The sequence below is a fragment of the Aulonocara stuartgranti genome (genome assembly GCF_965226115.1).
Source record: "Aulonocara stuartgranti genome assembly, chromosome: 4".
Lineage (NCBI taxonomy): Eukaryota > Metazoa > Chordata > Actinopteri > Cichliformes > Cichlidae > Aulonocara > Aulonocara stuartgranti.
In genome coordinates this window covers 1,420,001-1,434,806 of record NC_138942.1, presented here as the reverse complement: position 1 = coordinate 1,434,806, position 14,806 = coordinate 1,420,001, and the positions used below count along the sequence as shown (strand labels likewise).

Sequence of the window (14,806 nt, the reverse complement as noted above, 5' to 3'; positions counted from 1 at the left end):
ATCATCACAGAATTTGATCACATAAATTCTCTGACCTGAACAACTGCAGTAAAGATGACACCACGTGTAACACGTGCTTTCTACCATGGCGTCCCCTCTCCACTTTGCATTTTGTTGTTGTTTCTGTGTGGCCTGCAAAATGTGAAGTCTCTGCTGGTGTACGATTGGCAAACAGTTCTGGAGCTTCATCTGTCTGCTGTCAAACTAGTACAGTTCCACCATGAGGGGCCAGATTGTTCCATCCCATTCTTGGATTGTCACAGCCCTGGGTCGGTGACTCAATGTTTTCTGTATTATTATTTTAATTTGTTATCTCTAGTGTGTAAAATAAGTTTAGTTCAGTGCCTCTGAGTTTTGTCTATGGATTTCCTGTTTTACTTTGAAGGTCTGTGCCTTGTGTTTCCTGACCTGCTCCTCGTTCCCCTGTGTTCCTGTCTGTATTTATACTGTGTGTCCTTCAGTGGTCGTTGTCATGTCGTACCACCATTTCTGCCGGTGTGCTCCGTTCCTTTGTTATTTCAGTTTTGTATTTTGGCCAGCAATAAAGCTGAGGGTTTTTTAGGTTCACTTTTGCCTCCAAGAGTCCTGCACTTGGGTCCTTTTCCTGCCTGCCTGCACACAGACTATGACAGGGATACTGGTTTTCATCTACCAACCTCCAGGATCACCTCCCTGGATGAAGTGTGACAGACAGCAGCTCTGACTGTGAAGTCATAGCTATCCTGGCCCAAAAGAAATCCTTGCTAGTTGGATCCGGTGAACTCCTGGCTGGATACCTGTCTTTGACTGGTATCCAGCGATTCTACCTCCACGCTCCTACCCACTACACCTGCGCTGGTGAGGAGCACATCTCCAGAACTTGTGGCATCGGGTGTGCATTCCCCTCACCTCTGCTGTTTTGGATGTATTTGCCCTCTGGATGGGTCTGGTGAATGCCAGATCAATCATATCAATCATTACTGAATCCTGGATGTCTCCTGGTGAGTCCAGAACCTTCTGAGAGCTGTGACCATGTGACTCTTTGTTTTTAAAATCCCCATGGGATTAGCGACTGTGTTCAAGTGACTTCTTGAGTGATCTCTAGGGGGAAATTGTGCTAAGATGTGACAAAGTTTTAATTGTCGGGAACTTTAATATCCACATTTGTTGTCCTAAGAAGCCTCTGGTGAAGGACTCTTTAGATTTAGTGGACTCTTTTAATCTATTTCAATCAGTAGATAGTTCTTCTGAGGAACATGTGCACACTTTGGATCTTGTTGTATCCGTCATCAACTTGGAAATTGGTGATGCAGTGTTTTCTGACCTGTTTTAACTGACTTTGTTACTAAACTGTGCGTTCCTGCAAGGCGCTGCCGTGCGATGGATGGATGGGTGGGTTGTCCATTTCTTGATGAAAACATGTAAACTGTTCTGTTTTGTCAAACTTCTCTATGATGCCTTCTTTATCTAAACTACCCAACTAAAGTCCTTCCTGGATGAACATGCAATTCTGGAAATGTTCCAGTCTGGGTTTAATGTTCGATTGTGGAGCAGCAGCGGCTCTACTCTGAGCCCCTCCCGGATGGCCGAACTTCTCACCCTATCTCTAAGGGAGAGGCCAGCCACCCTTCGGAGGAAGCTCATTTCTGCCGCTTGTATCCGAGATCTCGTTCTTTCGGTCACTACCCACAGCTCGTGGCCATAGGTGAGGGTAGGTCGACCAGTAAATTGAGAGCTTCGCTTTTATACTCAGCTCTCTCTTCACTACAACAGACCGGTAATCACTGCAGCCGCTGCACCAATCCGTCTGTCGATCTCCTGCTGCCTTCTCCCATCATTCGTGAACAAGACCCCGAGATACTTGAACTCTGTCACTTGGGGCAGGAACTCATCCCTGACCCGGAGTGGGCACTCCACCCTTTTCCGGCTGAAAACCATGGCCTCAGATTTGGAGGTGCTGATCTTTATTCCCACTCTGCTGCGAACCGTTCCAAGGCGCGCTGGAGGCCTTCACCTGATGAAGCCAACAGGACCACATCATCCGCAGAAAGCAGAGATGAGATCCTGAGACCACCCAGGTGAAAGCCCTCCGACACTTGGCTACGCCTACAAATTCTGTCCATAAAAATTACAAACAGAATCGGTGACAAAGGGCAGCATGGGGGATCCCATCACCCACTAGGAAGGAGGAGTGTGAGTTCCCTGTAGTTGGAACACACCCTGTCTGGTCCAGGAGTTCTGCCCTGATCTCTACGCAACATTGTCGATTCAGTTCAGTTAAATTCAAATCAAGTTTAATGAACTGAAGTGAATTTAATCAAATTACAATTGAAAGAACCGTGTAGCTGCTGTTTCTGTTTCCACTGCTAGTTTTGCAACCATGAGGTTTTAGTGTGACAATCCAATGTTCACACAGTAGCTTCTCTAATATGGTAAAATGATAAAACAACAACCTCAAAATACTCAAGCATAGAATCAATTCATCCATGAACCAAGAAATATCTGATTAGAAACCAAGTTTCTAAGACATTTAGGGTCACGTGCAATGACCTCAGTTCTGTCTGAATTCAGAACTAGGAAATTACAGGTCATCCAGGTCTTTATATCTTTAAGACTTTCACACACCTTAAGTAATTGATATGTGCTATCTTCATGGACAGATAGAGCTGGGTGTCATCTGCATAGCAGTGAAAATGTATGCTATGTCTTCTAATGATACTGCCTAAGGCAGGGGTGGTAACCCCAAGGCCTCTAGGGCAGGTTTTGGATCTCACCCTGGGTCAACACACATGAATCAAATGATTAGTTCATTACCAGGCCTCTGCAGAACTGAGGAGGTAATTTGGATTTGGATTCGCAACTTTTCTTTTCTTTTCTAGGCTGAATGAACAAAATCTAAATTAGTGAGATGCCATTTCTGTCCACCTTACAAGTTATCTGTTTTAAAACATGTGTTTGAAAAAGGCCTGTGTGGGAGAGGTTTACACAAATGTCCCTTTATGAAAACTAACCACAGATTTCAGCTTAATCAAATATGCAGAAGTACCAAAAGAGAACTAAACAAACTCTGCTGGGTTGTGGTGACAACTGATGTAAATTCAAACAATGTTCCATTTTCACACAAAGTTCTTTCTGTTGACTTTAATTTATCAATAAAATCTGTTTTCTGTTGCTTTTATAGAGCAGCAGGTAATAGGAAGAGTTTGATGCTCTATAAAAAAGCTCTCCATAAAACTAGATAAAACTAATCCCAGGTTTCTCTTCAGCTCTGTAGCCAGGCCGACAAAGAGCCAGAGCTCTGTGGAGTTAAGCATGACTTCATGAACTTCTTCACAAATAAAATCTGAACCACTCGAGGACATTCCCCAAAGCCTCCACTGGCTTTCCTTCTTCCTATACTGGTTTTAAGGTGGTTTTAAGGCAGCGACCATTCCTGTGCTCACACTGGTACAGCAGAACCAGGAGTCCATCACAAATGGTTCAAATGACAGTAAATGTTTTGGCCAGCAGGGGGCGATGTGTGCACATCTCCAGAACAAACACCTTTTTTATTTGGAAGCAGTTGAAAGCTTCAAGGGCTTCATCTGGACATCGCTGTTCCCCATCTCAGCGCTTTCTTTCTTTGGGATCCAACACGTGTTGATCACAATGATTGATAATCTGGTATAACAAGTAGTCTTGTTCAGAACGCTGCATTGTCTGTGTCGCTAAAAGTGGCCAGCAGGTGCCGCTGTGGAGCTCGCTGTGTCAGAGTGGAAACCACATCTGTATGATACAGAGGCCAACTCAAAGTCAGCTTTTATCAGGCTTTTTTAGCATAAATATATTTGCACTCATTCTTTTCTGATGTTATACTTATATATATATAAAAGTGTGTTTTTGAATCGCCTTCATCAGCCGTGAGAAGACAGAGGTGTGTGGTCTAAACCACAACTTCTCTACAGCTGAGTGCTGTCTGAGGGAGGAACAGAAGCTGTGGGTCTCCACAGAGGAGCTGTGAGAGATGAAGCAACGGTGATGAAAAGGTGTGAGAACATCAAGCTCTTACTAAGAAGCCTGCTTTTCACCTCTGTCTGCACCTCATGTTGGCGTGAGTAGAAACACAGCTTATTGATTTAATATCGTATTTATCTCATTACACTGAAAACTCCAAAGCTAAGTTGTTTCTGAAATTTCTTTCTCATCGATTTCTTTGGTCGTGAGTGATGACTTAATGTCTGTAAGTCTGGGTGTGATGTTTTTCATGTGGTGAAATGATCTGTGTAAAAGAGAACCTGACCATGGCGCCTTTATTTATGATAATAACTCACAGGTTTGTGTCTCTTGCAGCTGTTTCATCTGGCATGTTTGTTGTGACCCAGAGTCCAGATGTTTCTGTCATGGAGGGAGAGACAGTAAACATCACCTGCTGCTGGGCAGGAACGTTTGAAAGATTCAGAGTGAACTGGCTGAAAAATCAAACAGTCATTAAGAGAGAGGCCAAATTAAATCAATCTCATGGGTCTCTGAAAAAGGAGGCAAAGACCTGCTCACCTTTGAACATTTCAAACATCAGAACAGAGGATTCAGGAACGTACATCTGTAAAGTGACTGTGGAGATTCCATCTTTAACTGAGGCTACAGGAAATGGGACCATCATCACAGTCGGAGAGAAGACGATGAACAACAACAACCACACAGACTCCAGTAAGTGAACAGGTGACCAGCGCGCCTCCAAAATATGTGAATGTCGTCTTTTACAGGTTAAACGCTGTCACACATTTGTTGTAGTGAAACTACGGTGATGATAAAGAACGAAGGAAGAGCTGACACACTGTAACGTGGGTTAGACTCAGTGGTTGAGAGGAGGCGACGCACTCACGACCACACTGGTACTGGAAACTCCACAGTGCTCATCCTTTAATGAACACACTCTTCACCAACGTTACAAAGCTCGGCTGCTGTCTTATCATACATGAGTCGAGCCATAACATTACTCTGAGTTAGGGAGGTAAAGACATGAGGTCCGTCTCAGTGTGAGCATGGACACTGCCTTCTGTGGAGCGTCTCCCACACTCCACAGAGGGCAGTGGTGCACACTTGTGACATCACATTAACTTCAGTTGCGACTGTGCCTTGGGGGTGGGCAGACATCTGTCATCTCTGGCGCCGGTGCCCACATCTCAATTTTAAATACATGTCGACATCGAGGGTTGTGAACGGGCCGTGCTGACTCCAGCTGTTATCTGGCAGAGGTTTGCTGGCTACATGGCTCAGTAGGGCACCTTCTGGGGCGTGGAGGGACCTCGGACCTCAGGTCTCTGGGCCCGAGGGCTCAGGTCACTCTAGCATAACTGGCTGCCAGCAGAGACCGCAGGCTCATCGATGCAGCTTCTGCATCATGGTTGCTCGGTGACTCCCATCCAGAGCTCTCCTCAGCTCCTTTCTAGGTGGTTCTTCTTGGGCTGTCGTTCTCTGGGGGCCAGGTCTCCTCCGTGCCTGCTTCATGACCTGGGGGGCGGGGACTATTAGACACCTACATGGAGGAATCTTACGAACATAAGCGCGCTCACACACACAGGTCACAGACACTCTGTCTTGGTTGGCTGAGCCTCTAAACCAGGGGTGTCAAACTCAAATACACAGTGGGCCAAAATTCAAAACTGGAACAAAGTCGCGGGCTAACATTTATATGAAAAAAAATCTTCCTCCAGATATAAGAATGAATCTTTTCTTATGGACTCAAACAGGTTTTGCTGAAAAACTGAATATGGAACAAGCAAAGCTTAATACTAAACAATATATACATTAGCTGTATAATACCAGTAGGCCAGCTCTGATAGTAATTTGGTATGGCTTCGCGGGCCAAATGTAATTAGGCTGTGGGCCAAATTTGGCCTGCGGGCCAGAGATTGACACCTGTGCTCTATCAGTCCTGCGTGCTGCTCAGTAACATTCAGTTTTTATTATTTACTGTTACGTCAGTTGGTCTGTGTTGGTCGTCGCTGTGCTGTTTTCTTTTTTGCTTGCTGTCTTTCTGTGCAGGTGATCAAACAAACTGCTGGTAACGCCCAACCTCTCTTTCGTTCCTGTGCCCGGTGCTGTCCATTCTCATTGTAATAACTCAACTAGAAAAAACCAAAATAAAAATAAATCACAATAATAACAATAAAGATCGAATAAAAAATGACAGTCAAGAAGTCCAGTATAGCAAATGATCCACTTAGGAACTGGAATCTTTTAGGCGTTTTCTTGGCCTTCAGACAATAATTCTGGTTGCTGCAGGGCAACGAATGAAGAGCTGAACTTTGTTTTGTGTGAATTTCAGCTCCTTCATCATCGCCTGTCATCTTCGTCCTGAGGAGTCTGCCCTTCATTCTCCTTGTTCTGATCTTCTGCTGCTTTAGAAACAAGTGGACCACGTCACAGCGTCACAGGTCACTACAACACATCTGAACCAGACTCTGTTACACTTCATGTGTTTTGTGCTTCTTGTAGTTTGTCGGTGTGAGTTGGTGTTTGTTGGCGCGTCGCTTTGGTCCAGACTGAAGTACCAACGATGGGATTTTATATTCATGCTCCTCAGAGGATAACCCCGTCCCTGAGGTTTGGGGGTTTAGTGACGACTACAACTTTTACTACTGATAACTACGGATTATGTTCCCAATGAGATCGTCTGAAACGTTTCTTCATAGAGAAATGTTTGACTAAATGTCTTGAAGGTACCATCAAACTTTATCATGTTTAAAGCTAATTACTAAAGACAAGACAGATGTTACCAAGGTAACAGGCTAGCTTAAGGTGGCTAACAGTCAAATGTTGCTGTGTGGCTGGCATCATTATGATCCAACATGCAGGACTCGGAAGCAGCACTGAACTCAACAGCGACACTGCTGGACTCACAGGGATCAGTAATACAAAGCAATGGGCAGATATTAGGAACTTATTAATGAGGAAACTACGCAGGACGCACAACAAGGCCGTCTGAGACGGTGTACACACATGCAGGTGTTTATTGTTCTGTGTCTACGTGTTTGTAGCTCATGGTGTGGTTCATGTTTCAGCTGCTGGAAGTGAAAGTCTGCCCAGAGAGGAGACCAAGAAGAAAAAGAAGGAAGAAGTGAGAGAAGAAAAGTGGAAACACTGTAGAAACTTTGCAAACTTTTCAGTGTTTTTGGTTTTGTGTTAAATTTATATTTGATTATTCCATAAACATAACGAACAGCTGTCCCACAAAATGTCAAACTGAAGCTGAAATAGTTCCCAACAACAGCTTATTCACTCACGTAAACACACCCAGAGTGTAATTCAATAATAAATATGAGCTTGTTTGAATGATTGCTCATTAAATCATCTGAACAGAAAGTGTCTGATTTCCAGCTCTAAGCTCATCCTCACTCTGACCCGCCCCCCCACACACAAACCTTCCACCCAGCAAGTACAACAAAGTGTAAGAGCTGATGAAGCGCTGCCTGGTCAGTGTTGAGCTGTTCGTGTGGGTTGACTGTGAGGTTTGTGGTGTTTCTGTTTCTACTACTGAGCAGTTAGCCGGCAGCAGAAGTTTCTTCCTGTGGTTTGTTGAACCATCTCTTTGTTTTTTCTCGATATTTTAGTTTGTGTCCTTTTGTTTAGCTCGTATGTTTGTGTAGCTTTCTCTGCGAGTTCGTCCTTTTTAATAAATATTAATGTCACAAACGACTCAGTTTGGCCTTTTATTTTGCAGTCTTACTATTGTTACCTGCCTCAGGCCCTCGAGGACATAACAGTATTAAAAAAGAAAGAAAAGTAAGAAATCATCTATTAACTGCAGATCACCTCTTCATGGCGGGGTGAAGGAAAACTGAAGGGTGGTTTTAGGTTTTCTTTCATTAAACAAATCCACATAATCCTACCCACAAGCGGTCGTGGCCCCGCCCCTCCCTGAGCCTTATTACGTTGGAGGTTTCTTCCTGTTAAAACAGAGTTCTTCCTTCCCACTGTCACCAAAGCGCTTGCTCACACAGGGTCATCTGATTGTTGTGGTTTCCTCTGTATTACTGTCGGGTCTTTACCTCACAGTATAAAGTGCCCTGGGGAGACTGTTGTGCTTTTGCACTATATAAATAAAAGTGAACTGAATTAGCAGGAACTTGTTTACAAAATATAATTTATGAATACAATATAACTGAAACTACAGATAATTATCACCGTCAGTTTGGATCAACTTCACGTTGGCATTGTTAGATAATGGTGATCTTTAGGTGTTTTGGGCGGCTGTGGCTCAGGAGGTGGGTTGTTGAAGAGTCGGTGGGTTGATCCCCGAGTATTCCAGTCGTGTTGTTGAAATATCCCTGGACCAGAGTTCAATGCATCCCTCACACTGTGAGTGTACGAGCTGCTGTATCACGTCCAATCAGCAGGTTTCTTCTGTGTGAAGTGTTTCTGTGACGACCCCAGCTGACTGTGCTGATCCTTCCCTCTGTTGCCGCCCTCCCTGTGAAACATGTGCTCTTTGCTGTGTGTCATGTTAGCGCGACCTTTGCAGCTCTGCTCTGCAGGTAAAACTGTGTATCTGTTTGCTCTGCAGACACAGGATGTGAGGTTTTAGCATGGCATCTAACTCTAAACAGTAAAACAGCATGGAGTACAGCAGCCACATGTTGCTGATGACCTGTTTGTGTTTTGCATGTTGTGATTTGTTAGATCGCCATGGTAACTCATGCTTTGCCCATCAGCTGGTGCAGAGCAGGTTCTGTTCATGTTTAAAGTTTTCACTGATTCTTTTAACACTCGGAGCAGACTGAGAACACTCGGAGATGAAGAGCGACGTGAGAAAGAGGACATGAGAGGAAGAACAGAGGTTATGTTTGGACTGCAAGAAGCTTCATTAAATTTAAAGCTGACATTAAAGCTGACATGTCTGTCTTTTAGAGTTTTGTGAACACACTGGATCTACACGTGCTGCATCCTGTTGTTGTTTCACATTGTGAAACATGCTGCTAAACATTTTCATGTACACTATCTCTGAGTTATTAAAGGGCTCCATGAAACTACATGTAGTTTAATGCTAAAGTGGTCGGTTTGCCGCACTGTGGTGATGTTTACAGTGATGTTATTCATGGTCAGTGTAACCACTCAGCAAATTCAAATTCAAATTCAAATTTTATTTGTCACGTACACAGTCATACACAGTACGATATGTAGTGAAATGCTTGGACAACTGCTCGTGACCTAAAGAAAACAAAAAAGGAAAAGGCTATGAATAAGATAGGAAATAAATATGAAAAATTAAAAAGGGTAAATTTAACTAGGAAGGAATAAAATATAAATTAAGGTTTAAAAATGAAATAACTGTACAACACAAATTAGAATGAAGGGTAAATTTAACTGGGAAGAATAAGATAAAATATATAAATTAAAGTTGAAAATAAAATAACTGTACAACAAAATACACAATATAGAACTATATAAGAATGTATGAAGAAATCTAAATATAAATAAATATATACACAATAACAGCAGCTGTACAAGTGTTAACTGGAAATGAAGAATATAGTGACCAGTGTTGTGCAAAACCAAAGTCCAGAAAGTCCAGTGTGTGTGTAAGAACCATATGTGTGGGTCAGTACTGTGTGGTGGTGTGATTGAGAGACCGTATCGCCTGCGGGAAGAAGCTCCTCCTCAGTCTCTCTGTGTTGGTCTTCAGGGAGCGGAATCGCTTTCCTGACCTCAACAGAGAGAACAGTCTGTTGTTGGGATGGCTGAGGTCCTTCACGATCTTCCTGGCCTTGGTCCAGCACCGCCTGCTGTAGATTGAGTGCAGGTCAGGGAGCTCGGAGCGGATGGTGCGCTCAGCTGACCGCACAACCCTCTGTAGAGCTCGTCTGTCCTGCATGGTGCTGTTCCCGAACCAGGTTGAGATGTTTCCCGTCAGGATGCTCTCTATGGTGCACGAGTAAAAGTTCCTGAGCACCTTGGAGGGCAGTTGGAAGTCTCTCAAGCGTCTGAGGTGGTAGAGACGCTGTCGGGCCTTTTTCACCACGGTGTTGATGTGACAGGACCATGACAGGTCCTGCGTGATGTGAACTCCGAGGTATTTGAAGCTGTCCACTCTCTCCACTGGGCACTCGTTGATGACGGGGGTCTGGTAGTTCCTCTCCTGCTTAGTGCTGAAGTCCACTATCAGCTCCTTTGTCTTACTGACGTTTAGAAGGAGGTTGTTCCTCTGGCACCAGTTCTCCAGATTCCTAATCTCCTTCAGGTAGGCCGTCTCGTTGTTATCAGAGATCAGGCCCACCACGACGGTGTCGTCAGCAAACTTGATGATGGTGGTGGAGCTGGTAGTGGCCACACAGTCACAGCAGATACTAAATTTAAATTTAAGCTGTTGAATCACTCGCTGAATTCCTTTGTGCTGCTTTTAGGAGTGTGAATCAGCAACAGCAGCTCAGCTCATTCAGTTTTATTCATAAAGCACCAAATAACAGCAGCAGTCACCTCGAAGCACTTTACATTGTAAAGTAAAGGCCCAACGATAATACAGACAAAACCCCAACAATCAGACGCCAACAATCAGACGCCCCTGTGAGGAAGAGGTTTGGCGACAGTGGGAAGGAAAAACTCCCTTTAACAGGAAGAAACCTCCGACGTAATTAGGCTCTGTCACGGTTGTGGTCAGGAACAGAAAAACATTATTCACTGACTGGAGCTCTGGACATGTTTGATCAGTCAGCCTTCTGGTGGAGCGACACTGTCACACTTGGGCTCGATCACCTCCGTCTCCTCCTGCAGACAGGTAGCAGCTACAGTCGTCTGTGTTGCCATCCTGTCAGTCAAAGAGACCACGCCCCTAATAATGCTTTAAGCCTTAATGGGTTTATAAAAACCTTCTCCCCCGGTACAGCTGTTATTAAGGAAGAGATCAAAACAGTTTTCTATTAGGCTGTAAACTAACGTTAGCCTGCTGCAGCTAGCTTGTTTTAGTTGTGGTAGCTAACTGGGTTATCTGCCACTTCAGTATCTCCAATGAACTACTGCTGTGTAATTTATTACTATTACTGAAGGCTGCATTACAACATGCTAGCAGCAAATAATAATGTGAAGTTATTATTTGCAAAAAAGCAGAAAGAAAACATGTGACCGATGCAGAAATAGTTTCTATACGAGATCGCTGCAAAAAGTGCAGCCTTACCTAACGTCCACCTACTGTTACTCATTTATATTACAGTTTTTTCTGAATGCTTAAACCCTAACTGTGATTCCTGTAGCACAATCTCTAAAACTATTCAGACTTATGGCAAAACCACTCACTGAGTTTGCAAAACTAAAAGCACAAAAACTGCTTTGCACTCAGTTTGCAATTTCGTAACACACACTTTGCAAAACTGTAGGCACAATTCACTGCACAACCCTCAATTACCAAATTTCCAACACACTCCTAGCAAAAGTATACACATGTATGGCTATCATTAACACTAATTTGCCAACTGTCTGGCACACTTTCACATGTGAAAACTTTTTTAGATAATTAGTTCACTTTGCAATCAGCCCAAGCACTATAATACAGGTAAGCTGTGTGTGCGGAGTACAATGGAGGGAGCAGAAAGAGTGAGAAGTAGAGGAGCCTTCTGGTGGAGCGACACTGTCACACTTGGGCTCGATCACCTCCGTCTCCTTCTGCAGACAGGTAGCAGCTACAGTCGTCTGTGTTGCCATCCTGTCAGTCAAAGAGACCACGCCCCTAATAAGTAGAGGAGAGAAGTAAAGGTTTAACTACAGCCAGCTTGAAGGCCTGTGGTACATAGCCGATTATTAGAGATAGGTTGATCATATTTAAGATCGAAGAATTAATTAATGGCAGGACTTCTTTGAGCAGTTTTGTAGGAATGGGGTCTAAAAGACACGTTGATGGTTTGGAGGAAGTAATTATTGAAGTTAACTCATGTTCTGGCTTTGTGGAGGGCTTTCTCATAAAGCAGCAAACTATTTCTCCAGGCTAAATGATGATGATGATGCCATTTCCTCTCCAGCTTACGAGTCATCTGCTTTAGGGTACGTGTTTGAAAAAGGCCTGTGTGGGAGAGCTTTACACAAATGTCCCTTTATGAAAACTAACCACAGATTTCAGCTTAATCAAATATGCAGAAGTACCAAAAGAGAACTAAACAAACTCTGCTGGGTTGTGGTGACAACTGACGTAAATTCAAACAATGTTCCATTTTCATACAAAGTTCTTTCTGTTGACTTTAATTTATCAATGAAATCTGTTTTCTGTTGCTTTTATAGAGCAGCAGGTAATAGGAAGAGTTTGTTGCTCTATAAAAAAGCTCTCCATAAAACTAGAACATCTTATTATAAATCACTGATCACAAAAAAATAATTATCCCAGGTTTCTCTTCAGCTCTGTAGCCAGGCCGACAAAGAGCCAGAGCTCTGTGGAGTTAAGCATGACTTCATGAACTTCTTCACAAATAAAATCTGCTCGAGAACATTGACAACATTCCCCTGGATGGGTGGAGCAGCAGGTTTAGGGTGTGGTTTCAGGGACGCTAGGTGTCAGCGCCAGTGAGCATCACCTAATCACGCCGAAGGAGAGAGCAGTGGATCGGATCAGCTGACGGAGACGCTGAAAAGTACAAGCAGACGAGAATAAAGTGTCGTTTGCAGCAGTTATATCTGGGTCGTCCTGGATTGTTGGGACCTTCTCCTCAGTATTGTTAAAACATTGTGAAATGTACTAGTACTATAGCAGCTGTAGAATATGTAATGTTGTTTCATCCATCCACAACATAAATTCATATATTATTTAAGTAATATATGAATTTATGTATTCTATTATCACATATGTCCAAATGGTAATTATTTAACGTTGAAACCACCTTACCATGATGGAGGGGACCAGTATGACCTGCTTGGGTAAGTAGCACCCACCCATGTGATCAGGAGAGATGAGCCCACCCTCCCGTAGGCCCACCACCCACAGGGGCAGTCTGGTGCAATGTGTGCTCAAGGATGGAGGCGTGGCCGTTTGATCCCCAGCTATCAAGGCCAACTATGAGACGTGGATGTGTCACTAGGGCTGGGTACTCTCACTGATTTCTAGGATCGATTCGATCCACGATTCGATTTGAATCGGGGAAATTTAGCCTCAGACAGTCAGAAATTTATAATTCAGATCATGCATCACACAAGCTGCATGTCTTTGGACGGTGGGAGGAAGCCGGAGTACCCGGAGAGAACCCTGCCTCTCGCCCTATGACAGCTGGGATAGGCTCCAGCGCCCCCCGCGACCCTGAAAAGGATATAGCGGAAGCGAATGGATGGATGGATGGAAGATCATGCATCAGTACATTTCCATATTTTTATGTCTATAAAAAGGAAGCTGACACTTGTGAGACTTTATCAAAGGTGTGAGCGTCACAGCAGAGGCCTTTGTGTCAAAGCAGCTGAAGATAAAACAGAAAAACATGAAGCAGATTTTCCTGTTCTGGGATTTTATAAAAATATTCTGCAGTCGATCAAAAACGAAAGAAAACCATTAATGAACTTATGAACATTACCTGATGCTGCTGAAGTGAAACAGAGCAAAGTTATATTAACACAGCGTTTTGCAATTTTGCATAATTTAAAGTTTAAATTTGTTCAGTATTGAACGGCAGAAATGAGGTTTTCTTTTCGGAAGTAAGTAAAAGGAAAAAACAGCGGCCGACAGCCTGTAAACAACTTGTGCGTAACAAGCAAGCGAATAATGAAGAAAACAGATTTTTAGACGGGAAACAGAGAGAGAGAGAGCTGTGCAGGAAGTGTGACTTTATCCTGGTGGAAGCAAAACAGCAAAAGTCAGAGTGAATTCATGACGATGTTTATGTGAAGCGTAGTTTGGATCAATGTTGTTTGGAGAGAGATCAAACTAACAGCTTCAGAATCAGCACAAAAAGGGCGTGAACACAAAGCTCGACCCGCCGACAGAGTCAGCGAGCTGTCGGCTTTCAGCCCCGACCGTGTCCGTGCCGTCGCTGAGAAAGTCACAGCTCGCTGATCCTGATGCGTCGGCGGGTCGAGCTTTGTGTTCACGTCTCTGTGCAGAAGCCTGTTCCTGCTCTCAGTTACTGTTTTCATCTTTGGTGGTTGTTGAAGTTTTGTGAGGTTTAACCTGAGATTCTGGCGTTTCGGGCAAAATAAATTTATATTTAAAAATCGATTCAGGATTTTAATGAATCGATATCATGTAATCCAAGCTTTAATCGATAAATCGATTATCAAAACCCAGCCCTATGTATCACCTCCATGGTGGAGAAAGAGCCTGAGTGCCTGAGGTGGAGAGATGGAAGCTAGATACCCCAGCGCCCCAGTGCATGCTGGGCCCCAGCACCAGTTCTCTGGACAGGGCCTGGACTCTTCCAGTCTACAGATGCCGTCCATGAGAGACAGTAAGCTGGGGTGGTATCCTTGTATCCCCTCGGCTTGATAAGGAGGACTCGAATGTGTCCCATCTGGTAACTCAGTGGTCCTACTAGAAAACCTCAACACTCACATGGGCAATGACAGCGACACCTGGAGGCGCTTGGTGGGAATGACCTTCCTGACCTGAACCCCAGTGTGTTTAGTTATTGGACTTCTGTGGAAATCACAGTTTGTCTGTAATGAACTTCGTGTTCTGTGAGTTTGCTGTGAGTGCATGCAGCTCCAGCACACCATGGTGTGAGTCAGATCTGCAGCTGCATATTCAGGTAGAGAAGAGCTGAACTGTGAACTGATCACCAGCTGGTGGCAGGTAAGATGTTTGACGCACCTAAACATGTTGTGAAGGCGTGCTGGGAATGTCTGGCAGTACGGGTAAAGAAGTGCAGAATATCTTCAGGTAAAGGTT

At 44.0% G+C, this 14,806-nt stretch overlaps 1 protein-coding gene across 1 annotated transcript; it reads left to right on the top strand.

The window, feature by feature from the left end:
• The first annotated feature begins 3,907 nt into the window (after positions 1-3,907).
• On the top strand, positions 3,908-7,100 carry LOC309705920 (uncharacterized protein). Its single transcript, XM_082531998.1, has 4 exons — positions 3,908-4,069; positions 4,309-4,665; positions 6,287-6,395; positions 7,023-7,100. Exons 1-4 carry the CDS (start codon positions 3,997-3,999, stop codon positions 7,033-7,035), a joined length of 552 nt encoding a protein of 183 aa, XP_082388124.1. The 5' UTR covers positions 3,908-3,996; the 3' UTR covers positions 7,036-7,100.
• Positions 7,101-14,806: the final 7,706 nt, after the last annotated feature.